The sequence below is a fragment of the Microcaecilia unicolor genome, chromosome 4 (assembly GCF_901765095.1).
Source record: "Microcaecilia unicolor chromosome 4, aMicUni1.1, whole genome shotgun sequence".
Classification (NCBI taxonomy): Eukaryota; Metazoa; Chordata; class Amphibia; order Gymnophiona; family Siphonopidae; genus Microcaecilia; species Microcaecilia unicolor.
The window spans coordinates 342,738,221-342,752,713 of NC_044034.1; the positions used below are offsets into that span (position 1 = coordinate 342,738,221).

A 14,493-nucleotide genomic window follows, 5' to 3' on the forward strand; every position below is an offset into this window, starting at 1 on the left:
ACATGCAGGACGTCAGACTCACAGAAACAGAAGCCTGCGCAGCCTTCTACATGGAATGTTGCTAGTGGAATAGCAACATTCCATGTAGAATCTCCAATAGTAGCAACATTCCATGTAGAATCTCCAACAGTATCTATTTTATTTTTGTTACATTTGTACCCCGCGCTTTCCCACTCATGGCAGGCTCAATGCGGCTTACATGGGGCAATGGAGGGTTAAGTGACTTGCCCAGAGTCACAAGGAGCTGCCTGTGCCTGAAGTGGGAATCGAACTCAGTTCCTCAGTTCCCCAGGACCAAAGTCCATATAAAAAGGTGAACAATAAAAGTGGGTAAGTAAGATGGGTGAGGGAGGAAGGTGGTAGAGGAGGAAGTGGGAAGAGTGTGTAAGTTTTGGCAATCCCATACCATTTTGGTGTAGTAGACTTATTAAATTCTTGCTGCTTTGGTAGTACAAAACACAAAGACAACAGATGCTATATATGCCGCCTTAATTTTCGCACGGAAAATTCTATAACAGTGCATAACTTAATTGGTTAACTAGCTAATCAGCATTGTTAACTGGATTTTAATGAGCAACTATCAGCTGTAACTGGCATTAAGATTTACACACACAACTCGCTAAGCGTATTCTGTAATACGGTGTGCCTAAATTCTGAGTCACATAGTTAAAAGGGGGCATTGGACATGGGGGTGGGTGGGCGTTTCTAAAATCTATGCACGTTGTTATAGAATACACCTGCTCTGTGCCTAAATTTAAGCATCGGATTTATGCCAAGTAAAACATGGCCAGACTACATTCGGTCACGTGGACAGGCGCTCGGTGTTATTCTATATACTGCGTGGAAGTTTAAGCCTATTCTATAACATTTAGGTTTTTGTTTTTTTTTTTTTACAGAATAAGACTAGGCGTATATATTTTCAGGCACTATATATAGAACCTAACCCTACATGCATATTTATTAGGGATATCTTGAAAACCTGGCTTGTTGGTGGCCCTCAAAGACTGGGAGTGAAGGCCAAGTAAATAGGATGGATCCATATATCACCAAATACACCTAAGCACCTTACTTTCGCCTTATAACAGACAAAATGTTCTTTAACCCTGATACATGCTGTAATTAGAACAGATTCCAAAACTGACTGATTAAGTGCTGAACATTGGCCGTACTGACTCCACCCCTGGAACACCCCCAAAATAGCTGGTTTTCATTTAGGCGCTAACTGCTAATTTTCAGCACTGATAATTGGTTAAGTGCTGCTGAAAATTAGCGGATAGGCCCGAATGAGTGATTTAACCGGTCAGCAGCCATTTCTGGCTGGTCAAATCGTTTTGAATATCAACCAGCATGTGTTTTTATAAAATAGCGGCAAAATAGGCACCTTTCTGCTCACTTAAGCTAGGTGCCCAATAATAAATTACTCTAATCAAGTGTAATCATACCCAGGAGAGCACATCCTGCAATTTTACAGGCTTCTGCTATTCCAGTTACAACAGCTTCAGCCACATCGACATCCAGTCTCCCACAGGCGAAATAATCGAGGAAGAAGAGGGGTTCTGCTCCCTGAGCCAGGATGTCATTAACACACATCGCAACCAGATCCTGGCCCACGGTGTCATGCTTACCGCACATCTGTGCAATCTGTAGAAAGAGGGGAGGAGAAGCTGTGATGGTGTTCCAGACAGAGAGACAAGCTGGGATACTTACAGGAAGAGAAAAATTATGGTACTGTACCACATAAAATAGTACCATGCACTGAAGTGTGACTAAGGCCACCAAGAATTGTAAAAATCAGCGTCACATTGGCCACCCTCCAATCTTCAGGTACTACAGATGATTTTAAAGACAGATTACATATTACTAACAGCAAATCAGCAATTTCATGCTCCAGTTCTTCAAGTACCCTTGGATGTATGCCATCTAGTCCAGGTGATTTACTACTCTTAATTTGTCGATTTGGCTCAGTACATCACCCGCATCACCCTTGAAAACCATTTCTGGTTCGGGCAGATCTCTTACATCTTCTTCAATATTGTCAAACAGAATCATGGCGGTCTAATCAGATAACACATCTCAGGAACTTACCAGCGTCTCTGTCTCTGCATTTTAATAAAGCTATTTCTCTCAGCCAGATTTTTATGGTACAAAAATAGGAAAAGAGTGGAGATAAGTAAATGCCACTAAAAATGGTGTACGGTGCATAAATTATGATATCATTGGCATGTGTTTACTACATAAAAGGTTGAAGATACAGATTAAATAAAGAGCAAAAAGGGCAGACTCCTGTGGTACCCCGAGAGACAGGTATCAAAGCAGAAATAGCAGAACTAGTCAAAGAAGACTGAAACCATTTCAAAACAAAGAACCCAATTACCAAAGCCCTTCAGACTTCGTAGTAATATGGAATGACTATCAGATATAGAGGTTAGCTCTTAAAATCAATAAGTAGGGTTTCATTTGGTTGTTTCAAGTAACCAATCGTATCATACTTAACATAGAAGCAAACAAAGATCGCCACACCAAGGATTTTTTAAAATCTGTGTTGCTGGTCTTCTAACAGCAAGTTCATCCACAAAATCTTTTAACCAATACAGAGCAGTTCACACATCACTTTCCCAAAAAATAGGAGACTAGAAATGGGTCTAAAGGAATTATCATCCACATTTCAATTGTATCTCTTTAAAATTGGTCAAACACTGCATAAACTAAGTCAAATCTAAAGCTCATGACAAAGATACTAACTGTTGTATAATCACAGAAATATCAGGTAGGATAACATTCAACTAGCCACCCAGAAGGATCCAGAGCTGAGGTTGTTGTGTTACATGTCCTGTACAAGCTTGCTTAGGCTATCACTGGTAATGTCAAGAAAGTCAGACCATAAATACCAGCTGAGTTTCCTCATCTGACTCAATCAAATCATAACCCTCTGCCATCCAGGGCCGTGCCAATGCGGTAAGCCAGGTAAGCAATGCAGGGGGGCGCCTGCCTTCGAGGGGCGCTGCTGCCCTGCGGTCCCTGCTTTCCACTCACTTGCAAAATCTTTTAGCTGAAGTTGCGATCGCCCTAAAACCGGAAGTGAAAGCAACAGCATTATTCACTGAGGCAGGCAGGCTCTTCAAGTTATTTTAAAGAATGCAACCAAATTGCTATATATGCTGTGGTTTGTGGGTAATTCCTCACTCAGGGTGAGCTTCAGAGCTTGAACCGCATTCAAATTAAAGACAACCTGAAATTTTAAAAGTGCTAAAAATAAGTTTTAAAAGTATTTGTATTAAATCTAATTGCAGAATTCAGGTGCTGGGACTCTGTACTTGGTTGTCATATGCTCAGATTTGTTTAAATCGTATGCAAATTAGTCCGTTTTTGGGAGGTTCTCATTTGCATATTTATGAATAAAAAATGATGGAAGTGTTTACAGCCTTAATGTTAGGGCATGGCTCTGATCAAAAGTGTGAAGTTTGGTCCAAAAACGAAGGGTTTATCTAGTGTTTTTCACTAAAAATTCCCATTACAGTGTCTGTATGTTAATCTGCATTCAAATAGAGCTCTCTGATTGGATGATCAGCTTTTGTTAGAAATCTGCCCGGAAGGGAACAGAGTGAGACAGCAACTGACTGTCGGTTTGGCCAAGAGAGACATGCAGCTGTGAGTTCCTATGTGTGTTGACTGAAATTATAAAAGACTGCCAGATTATGTGGTAAATGAGAAAATATGAATGAAAAGAGGTTGGTGGAGATTGAAGTTTGAGATTTCTCTAGTGAAAAAGGATCTGAATATTTCAGGATTACTTGAAGTTTATGAAGAATAGAAAAGGGTGAATTTCAGTTTAAGAGTGTTTAAATCCTATAAGCTATATAAAGGCTAGGTAGATTTAAGTGACTGTAAGCAAGGAAACCTTAATATTTAATCTGAAATAAATATTTGATCTGAGATAGTTGATCAGAGACAAATGTTTGATCTGAATTATATCCTTTGGTGCAAAGGAGATTAGAAAAAGAATCTTTGGAAACTAAGAGGACTTTGCTCACATTTTGAATTAGCATTCCTATTTTGAGTTGGAAATCTTTGAAGTGTTATGAAAATACATTTTGCTTTAATGAAATTGCTAAACTTTAGAGTCAGAGCCTTATCAATGAGGGATACATACAGTGCTATTTTTTTCCTGAGGTCCAGCTTACTTGCCTGCTCCCTTCTGTTCCTGCTTTGCTAGACGGAGGGGGTGGGGGCGCCAACTGATAGTCTGCAGGGGGGCACCAGAGACCCTAGGCACGGCCCTGCTGCCATCACAGAAAGATCTACAATTTTCTGTCTAAGTTAGCAGCAAACAAAGGGGTCAAGGAATCAGGGACTGCCATTCTCTCAAGATCAGTGAGTTCATGCACTACAGAAAATTCTCATGGATGATTTAAAGAAAAGTTCATTGACAGGGTAAGGTGACAAGAACATAACAGCTGTTGATACTGATCTTCATCATTGTCACTATGAGTTTTTCGCCATCTCCTTTCAACCTCCCTGAGAGCTCGCTTATTAAGCTGCTACTTGGAATACCAAAGGGCAATGCCGCATTTCAGAATGGTCCTACTTGATATTTAATTGTGGCATTCCAAACATCCCAACTAATAATTCTCTAATCAATACTTTTGTCATGCAAGAACTGAAACGTGTCATTTAGTCTCCATCTTTCCCTTATAATGTTGAAACCCATCTCTTACATCAAGCAATGTGTGACTGGAAGCAGCTCATGGAGAATTTACTTGCCAATACTTAATTTGTAGAACGGATTTAAGTGGAATTGAAAATTCATGAGGAGAACAAACACACAGCAAAGGTAACACAGCCCAAAACAGTACTCCTATGCGTTAAAGAGTTCTTTATTGTGAAAAATTCCAGACTTGACATGGGCCATGTTTTGCCCCTTAAGCCTACATCAGGAGTCAGAGTCATGTGATGTACCTTAATAGAAGAAAATGTTGTGTATGAAAAATCATCAACTTCAAAATAAAGTTGTATTAACACAAGTGCTTGTACCACGGCGAAATATCTAAATGTTCAACCAAATGAACACAAGTCTATCACGCAACTGTATACTGCCAGCTAGTGCGTCATTTGCTGTATCACCTTCGCTGTGTGTTTGTTCTCCTCTTGAGACTTGTGGAGGTTCGTTCTTCTGTTTCTTTCAATCTGGTCTTCTTGAAAATTCATGCACATCATTTCTGGCTTATTCTTATGTCAGTGCAATACCTTAGTACAGGAGTTTGGTAGCTCTATTGGTCCCTGAGAAAAACCAAGTTCAAACTTGCTGCAAACTCCAACTGCCTTAAAAAAACATCAGTGGATAAGTGATCCATCTTCCCCACTTACAGACTAAGGACTCTCTCTTCCAACCCCTGAATGTGGGCATGTACCCTCTCTATCAGGGCATGTTTCTCTGCAGTCAATTACTTATTTGCTTTTGCTTCAAACAGTTAAATACTAGACAAAAATTAAATAGATCCAAGTATATAGTGAATTATTTTACCCTCCACACTGAAAATCAGATAAACCTATTTAACCTGTATCTTTTCCTCAAGAATATATTTGCTGATCCTGCTGTATGACTCACAATGTGGCAGTAAAATGATTCATCCAGCAGCCAAAAAACTAAATGGGTGAAAGGGATCAAAGTGTTATTCCGAAACATTTAAATTTCTCTTCCTTAGCCATATCACCATTATCTTTGCTGATCTTTCTCACATCCCAATATACGTTTAGCACCAAACCACTAAGAGAACTCAGAGAACAGCAACACTGAAAAAGATGCATTCTAGTTATTGCAGAAAATACAAAAAATGTAAGGGGGGAAGCAGTCCTTTCAGTAATGCCAAAGGGGTCAGCAGTCAAGCACAGAAACAAGTACATGGATATTCTTGCCCACAATTTCACTCAACATAACACAACTATGTGAAATTTAACTTTTGGTACCGCTTCTTCAGAAAGTTACACAAGCATTATGCTTGTGTACACGTGTGTGTTACCTTTAGTTTGGTTCCAACTCCATCAGTGCCAGATACCAAAACAGGGTCAGTATAGCCAGCTGCCTTCAGGTCAAAGACACCAGCAAATCCCCCCAGCTCTGCATTACACCCTGGTAGACAAAAAATGGAACATATTACATGTTTTGTTTTTGTTACATTTGTACCCCGCGCTTTCCCACTCATGGCAGGCTCAATGCGGCTTACATGGGGCAATGGAGGGTTAAGTGACTTGCCCAGAGTCACAAGGAGCTGCCTGTGCCTGAATTGGGAATCGAACTCAGTTCCTCAGGACCAAAGTCCACCACCCTAACCACTAGGCCACTCCTCCACTGTTGCTACTATTTGAGATTCTACATGGAATGTTGCTATTCCACTAGCAACATTCCATGTAGAAGTTGGCCCTTGCAGATCACCAATGTGGCAGCGCAGGCTTCTGCTTCTGTGAGTCTGACGTTCTGCATGCAGGACGTCAGACTCACGGAAGCAGAAGCCTGCACAGCCTTCTACATGGAATGTTGCTAGTGGAATAGCAACATTCCATGTAGAATCTCCAATAGTAGCAACATTCCATGTAGAATCTCCAATAGTATCTCTTTTATTTTTGTTACATTTGTACCCCGCGCTTTCCCACTCATGGCAGGCTCAATGCGGCTTACATGGGGCAATGGAGGGTTAAGTGACTTGCCCAGAGTCACAAGGAGCTGCCTGTGCCTGAATTGGGAATCGAACTCAGTTCCTCAGGACCAAAGTTCACCACTCTAACCACTAGGCCACTCCTCCATTAAAACCTGATTAAAGTCCCTGCTGCCAAACATATAAAAAAAAAACCAAAACAAAAATAACCACCCCTCCCCTCAAAAAAATTTCCAGGACATCAAAAACTATGTGTAATCAGAACCACAAGCTAAGGAGATAGAGGAGCACCAATGACCCACCCTGGGCACAGGAATCCTGTGCTACCAGTACCAGGCCCACAAGCTGAACAATCTTCTACTATTGGTTCTGGGTAATCTTGAACAAACTCCACTGCTGCATATGGTACCCAACTGTAACTGGGTAACAAAAATCCATTTCTCAACTGTTCCCGCTTTACTCAGCCCCTTTGGAGGTTCTCATGAACTCTGGATGAAAGTGCTGTCGAGGGCATTCAAGCCAAGGGAAGATATATATTGTTTCAAAGCACAAAGCTGTACAGCACACTGGGAACCTGATAAAATGGAACATGCCAAATACATATAAAAATCACCACCGTCAGAAAAGCCAGGTCTTTAATAAAGGTGAAATAGTTCAATAAGGTAGTTTAGTACAAAAACGAAGACAGAACATGGCTAGCCCGTACAGATTAGATGAAAGGAATGAACAAAATGGCACACAAACAGTTGTTGGCACTGTATCGTAAACGTTAACACTTGACTACTAGCCTGCAATTTACAAGGTAGGATGGACTCCTAGCTAATTTCCTTAAGCCAATGTCCAGTTTTGGGCCTGTCTGCTTCCTCCTACTTCCGTTTTCACTTCAGTTAGAACCAGCTTCTACTGGAGCTATGCTGCCCCAAGCCTTCGTTCACAACTATCTCATTTTCTCCCCACCTCTCACACCTTATCCCTCTCTCATCTAGCCAACACATAGCAACAGTCCTTCGCCAGAGGCCACAAAGCATGGCTTGCTATAGAGACTGATACATGTGGCACCCAACAGCCCTTTGCCAGAGGCCACAGAGCATGGCTTGCTATAGAGACTGATACATGTGGCACCCAACAGCCCTTTGCCAGAGGCCACAGAGCATGGCTTGCTATAGAGACTGATACATGTGGCACCCAACAGCCCTTCGCCAGAGGCCACAAAGCATGGCTTGCTATAGAGACTGATACACGTGGCACCCAACAGCCCTTCGCCAGAGGCCACAAAGCATGGCTTGCTATAGAGACTGATACATGTGGCACCCAACAGCTGCCCATTAGGTGCTGCCATTGTATAACAGAAGAGACTCACTGCCCCCAAAGCTGCAAATGTTATCCTCTACAGAATATCCAGCTGGCCTAGAGAGGAGAACTTAGCAGTAAGCTTGAGAGACTGACATTATCCTCCATATACCCTGGATTAGGAGAGAGATTCATTACTGTCATGGTATGTACAAAAACAAACCCATTTGGAGACAATGCCCCCAGACGTTAAACCTGGATTTAAAAAGCAAGGTCTCTTGCATGGTAGTATAACACTGCCACCCAGTCAACTGGGCAGGCCCTTGAAGTTTTTAATGCAATTTAAAGGAGTTAGCATAAGGTTTTACCTGGTCTGGCAGTGGCTGCTGCCAAAGGTTTTATCTTCTGCACTAGAACATTCCCAGCTTGGATATCCACACCACTGTCTTTGTACGTCAGCCCCCTGAACAGAAGAAGAGCAGAAATAACCTAAGCACAGAAACAGAAGCCTGCGCAGCCTTCTACATGGAATGTTGCTAGCGGAATAGCAACATTCCATGTAGAATCTCCAATAGTAGCAACATTCCATGTAGAATCTCCAATAGTATCTATTTTATTTTTGTTACATTTGTACCCCGCGCTTTCCCACTCATGGCAGGCTCAGTGCGGCTTACATGGGGCAATGGAGGGTTAAGTGACTTGCCCAGAGTCACAAGGAGCTGCCTGTGCCTGAAGTGGGAATCAAACCCAGTTCCCCAGGACCAAAGTCCACTACTCTAACCACTAGGCCACTCCTCCATGCATTAAGGCTAGAGTTGCATAAAGTACAAATGGCAGAGGTGGCAGCCCATCTGCAGCAAGTTCAGCAGATGCACTATGAATTTGCGAACAAAGCGAGACGGCTATTGGCTCACAAATTACATAAGAAAGCAGCCCAATCTCAGATTAATGCTATTTGACTTGTCAGTGGTGAGCTATATACCACCACCTCTGACATTAGGGAGGAATTTACTGAATTTTATTAAGATCTCTGATATTGCCCCTGGGACAGAGGAGATAAATCCCTGAGATCTGCCTAAGCTATCGGGGCCAGCGAGTGAAGCTGGAGTGGAGGAGTGGCCTAGTGGTTAGGGTGGTGGACTTTGGTCCTGGGGAACTGAGGAACTGAGTTCAATTCCCACTTCAGGCACAGGCAGCTCCTTGTGACTCTGGGCAAGTCACTTAACCCTCCATTGCCCCATGTAAGCCGCATTGAGCCTGCCATGAGTGGGAAAGCGCGGGGTACAAATGTAACAAAAAAAATAAAAATAAAAAAGCTCTGTCACATCCCATAGAAATGGAAGAGGCGATCAAAACTTTACAAAATGGAAAGGCTCCAGAACCCAATGGGTTTACAAATAAATACTATAAGTGCCTAAGGAAATATCTTGCCCCATTATTACATAAAGCTTTACATTTTTTGAAGAACAAGGGGGAGATTGGCAACTATCACAGCTATTCCTACGCCTGGTAAAGATCCAGTATGTTGAGCTTCCTTTAGGTTTATCTCCCTATTAAGCACAGATTATAAAATTTTCACCAAAGTATAAGCACACAGGGTCCAACAGGTGCAACTTGCTTCTCACAGGTCTCCCACTTAGCCATCTCTCTCCTCTTCAATCTGTTCAAAATTCTGCTGCACGACTAATATTCTGCAAGGGTCGTTATGCTCATATTAGCCCTCTCCTCAAGTCACTTCACTGGCTTCCTATCCGTTTCCACATACAGTTCAAATGCCTCTTATTGACCTATAAATGCATTCACTCTGCAGTTCCTCAGTACCTCTCCACTCTCATCTCTCCCTACATTCCTCCCCGGGAACTCCGTTCAATGGGTAAATCTCTCTTATCTGCACCCTTCTCCTACACTGCTAACTCCAGACTCCGTTCCTTTTATCTTGCTGCATCATGTGCCTGGAATAGACTTCCCGAGCCGGTACGTCAAGCTCCATCTCTGACCGTCTTCAAATCTAAGCTAAAAATCCACCTTTTTGATGCTGCTTTTAACTCCTAACCCTCGTTCACTTGTTCAGAACCCTTATTTTATCATCCTCACTTTAATATTCCCATATCTCGTTTGTCCTGTTTGTCTGTCCTAATTAGATTGTAAGCTCTGTCGAGCACGGACTGTCTCTTCATGTTCAAGAGTACAGTGCTGCGTTCGTCTAGTAACGCTATAGGTAGTCTTTGGGATTCCAGAATCTTGCTACACTTTGGGATTCCGGAATCTTGCTACTCTTTGGGATTCTGCACAGAATGTTGCTACAGTGGGATTCCGGAATCTTGCTACTTTTTGTCCTTATTCCTTATTTGTCCTGCTTGTCTGTCCTGATTAGATTGTAAGCTCTGTCGAGCAGGGACTGTCTCTTCATGTTCAAGTGTACAGCGCTGCTTATGTCTAGTAGCGCTATAGAAATGATAAGTAGTAGTAGTAGTGCTGCCCTAGTTAATACATGTGGCTCAATCTGGGTTTGTGGCAGTGCACCTTATCCAGCAAGCACACAACACTAGAACTCCATTGTTACTAGTATCATTAGATGCTGAAAAGGTATTTGATAGAGTGCACTGACCCTTTTTGTTTGCTCTGTTACAGTAGATGGGATTCTCGGGGAGATTTATGGCCTGGCCTGATCAGATCTATGAATGTCCAAAGGCTAGGAGCTACGGCACTATGTTGCTCTTTTTGGGTTTAAGATAAATATGTCAAAATCTGAAATTTTAAATATCAATCTTGCAGAAAATGTGCTCTTAACATTGAAAAACTGGTACCCATACTGGTGGGCTTCCCAGAGTATCAGATACTTGGGTGTAAAGTTGACCCCCCAGAGTGTGGGAACTCTATACAGCCAATCTCCCAGGGAAATTGGTGCGAGTTATTTCGAGAGCTGGACAGATGGGAAGGTCTTAACATTTCTTGGTTGGGCAGATTAATGCTGTTAAAATGATGCTACTACCCAATTATATCTTTTCATGGCTTCGTCCCTTCAAATATCGCACATTTTTTTTTTTTTTAATGGCTCAAAAGAAGGTTTTTCCACTACGTTTGGAACAAACGCCCTCCTAGAGTTTGAGACCAGGCAATGTGTCATCCTAAAAAGTTAGGAGGCATGGCAGTGCCAGATTTCTTGTTGTATTATCAAGCTTCACAACTTTGACAGAATGGATGGTTGGTTGACAGAGGGAATGGGAATGGAGAAGAAATGACTGAGCCGGATACCATTAAGAGTGATACCCTGGCCACCCAAGGCCAAGTTTTTGGGCTGTCTTAGGCGAGTACCCTTGGGGGTGGAGGGACCATTTAATATCTGGCATATAATTAGGAGGAAAAATTTTCCCCCTAGATCCTATTTTATTTATTTGTTGCATTTGTATCCCACATTTTCCCACCTATTTGCAGGCTCAATGTGGCTTACATTGTGCCGGAGTGGCGATCACAATTTCCGGGTTGAGAAATACAAAGTGATATTGCATTACAGTTCATAAATGAGCGAGGTTTTTCTCTTGGGCCCCAGCCATGTCTAAAACCAGTTCTGGCAGAAGCAGATTCCAAAAAAACTGATCTATTCTAATCAATAAACAGAAAATAGAATTCTTTTTTCTACTTTTGATGTCTGGTCATTTTATTTTTCTTACTGTGTTGGTCCCAAGTCTCTGGTTTCTGCTTTCCTCTTTTTTTCTCTTACCTGTCTTTCCAGAGTCTCCTTGTCCATTTGGCACTTTTTTTCCCTTCATGTCCACCATCCATCTTCTCTCTACATCTCTATCTATCTGACCCAGCATCACCCATCTTTCCCCCCATGTTGAGCGTCTCATCTCTGTGTCCCTATTCTTGCCCTGTCCAATGTAACTTGTGTCCCTATGCCCCCCTGCCACATGCCAGCATCTCTCCTTCTCTTTCCTCCTCCAGGGGTCCAGTAAAGGTTCCTCTTTCTTCCCTTGCAGGACCAGAGCCCCTACTCCTTCCTTCTTTCCCCGCAGATTCTGGCACATCTCTCCTTTTTTGCCCCTCATCCAGCACCTCTTTCACACCCCCTTTCTTTCTCACACTTCTCATGGGATCTCTCTGCCCAACACCTCTCTCCGTCCTTGCCCCCCACAATGCAGCACCTTTCTCCCTCTTTGTCTCCCCCCCCCCCCCCCCCCACATACACAGAATCTGGTACCTCTTTCCTTGCCATAATTAATCTTGCTGTGCACTATGGGTACCCTCAGCAATAGCAGGCTACTTCAACCAATCCGGGGTCCTTCGTTCAGCTACATCCCGCCCTCAAGAAAACAGAAGTTGGAGGAAGTGACGTCACGGTGCTTGATGGCCGCTTGAATTCTTAGCTCCTCACTCTTCCCCCAGAATTTCGCTAACTTTGGCCGCTTTCCAGCGAGATAAAGCGAGTGCCCGATAAGGGAACAGCAGCGGGAGCCATGAGCAAATCGGGGGCTGCATCCAGAAGGGATGGTGAGCGCCACTCCGCTCGACAACAGGGAAGGGGCTCGCAGCGCCACGTGTCGCCGGCGGGGCCTTCAGGGTCCGATTCGGAGTCGGCACTTTCTCATGCAGAACAGCGGGAGCAGAGTCCCAAACAGCGAGCTTCCCATAACTTAGCGAAAAGTTTGGAAGCAATCCGGGCAGAAATACAATCGTCTAAGGAGGAGATCCTGGAAAGGATCGATGCCATGAATGTGGATATTCGCGAGCTTGGAGGCAGAGTGGAAGAACTGGAGGCCCGCGTCGACGACCAAGGAGAGCAGCTTAGCACTGTGGAAACAAGGCTTACCCAGGTGTTTGCAGCTTGCGATGATCTACAGTACAAGATCGATGATTTGGAGAATCGTGGCCGCCGTAAGAATCTCCGTTTCAGAGGAGTTCCGGAGGCGCGAGATGGCGAAGACGTTCCCGCCATTGTGAATCTTTTGTGTGGCAAGCTGATGGGAGCCGAGTTGGACCCTCGTGAAATCGCTATAGAACGTGCACATAGGGCTTTGAAAAAACAACAGGATAATCGCCCTCGGGATATAATTGCCAGATTTGCTTCATATCCTTTAAAAGAAAAAGTTTTGCAAAGTGCTCGTCAGGCGGGCACAGTGGAATACAACGAGGCTCGTGTGGGGGTGTTCCAGGACCTCTCGTTATTCACGCTGGCACAAAGAAGAGCTATGAAGCCAGCACTTGACATTCTAATTAAAGAAAAGATTTCCTATCGTTGGGCTTTCCCCTTCGCGCTTTGTTTTACTGTTAAAGGGGCAGCATGTCGGGTGAGACAGGTGGCAGAGGCTTGGAAGAAGCTACATGAAGCAGGTTTGACGCAGCATGCCTCGCCTCCTGTGGAACTCGCGTCTGATACTAGGGAGAAATTGCAGCGATGGAAGCGTGTTTCCCGTAGGGGGAAGTGAACAGTACTATCAATCTGAAGTCCTTTACTCTGTGACTTTTCAGTTAGCAAGGCCTGTGGGCGCTCTAACATTTGGACTTATCATATGTTGTTTCTCCCCTTTTCCCCCCCCCCCCCTTTTTGTAGCTTTGCTTGATGTTTTCATAATCTGTTTTAGAAAATGTGTTTGGGGTAGGGGGGAGAAGGGATATGGAGATCGTTTAAACAGCTTCATAGGAGGGAGGGGGCTTGTGTGGAGTGAGTGGGGGTTTCAATGCTATGTATGATTGCTGTTATAGAATGGGCTTGAAGTATACATAATGGGGATGATGTTGAGTTAGACTTTAAGGCTGGGTCAGCGTAAATGCTAGGAGTGGTGTGTGTGAGGCGGTTAAGTGTTGAGAGATGTGGGGGTGAGTGGGGGGGGTGGTTTGAGTGTGCCGTGGGGTACTGTGGCTCCTTGCTCCATTTTCCTAGGCAGAAGGACAAGTTGGGTTCTCTGCCTGGTGGTAGCGGTCAAGGGGGGGGGGGACTTGGGGGGAGGGGAGGGGGGAGGGGAGGGGGGGGGGGGGTACGGCAGATAGCAGGGGGGGGGGATCCTCCCTCGTCGGAGGCTTTGGTTTTGGCTGGGTCCGGGGGGCTCTCACTGTTTATGTTGCTCTCACTTTGCTAGTTCCACATGTTCTTTGCAGTTGCTTTGCTTGGCAGCGAGTAGACCATACTCATGAGTAAAGCCTTAAAGTTTTTGTCTTACAACGTCAAAGGCCTTAACTCGCCTCAAAAACGCCAAAAAGTTTTCAGGGAATTGGTGCATCTGGGATCCCATGTGGTGTTCCTCCAGGAGACGCACTTGCGAAGGGATCATGAGCGGTACCTGACCTCACCTTATTACCCGACGGTTTTTTTGCGCTTCTGCATCTGATGGCTCTAAAAAAAGGGGAGTTGCGATATTGTTACACTCGTCTTTGCAGGTCCAAGTGGGCAAGGTGCAGAGGGATACAGAGGGGCGATATTTGTCTGTACATCTTACAATTGATAATGAGGCTCTTAATCTGGTTTCCTTATATGCTCCGAACGAGGGTCAAGGGGGTTTTTTCAAGAGGATAGTGGGTCGTATCATTTCATGTCCTTCGGGTAAGCTGATTGTCG

General features: G+C 43.9%; 1 protein-coding gene across 4 annotated transcripts in view; it reads right to left on the bottom strand.

Annotated features, from left to right (window-relative positions):
• Positions 1 to 14,493, bottom strand: part of LOC115469475 (trifunctional purine biosynthetic protein adenosine-3-like) — an 85,293-nt gene that overhangs the window by 20,463 nt on the left and 50,337 nt on the right. For all 4 annotated transcript variants that reach the window (XM_030202163.1, XM_030202161.1, XM_030202164.1 and 1 more), the window contains exons 12-14: positions 8,309 to 8,403; positions 6,018 to 6,127; positions 1,443 to 1,641 (exon numbers count right to left, since the gene is read on the bottom strand). In XM_030202163.1, coding sequence (XP_030058023.1) covers positions 1,443 to 1,641; positions 6,018 to 6,127; positions 8,309 to 8,403 — 404 coding nt within the window. The remainder of the gene's footprint in view (positions 1 to 1,442; positions 1,642 to 6,017; positions 6,128 to 8,308; positions 8,404 to 14,493) is intronic.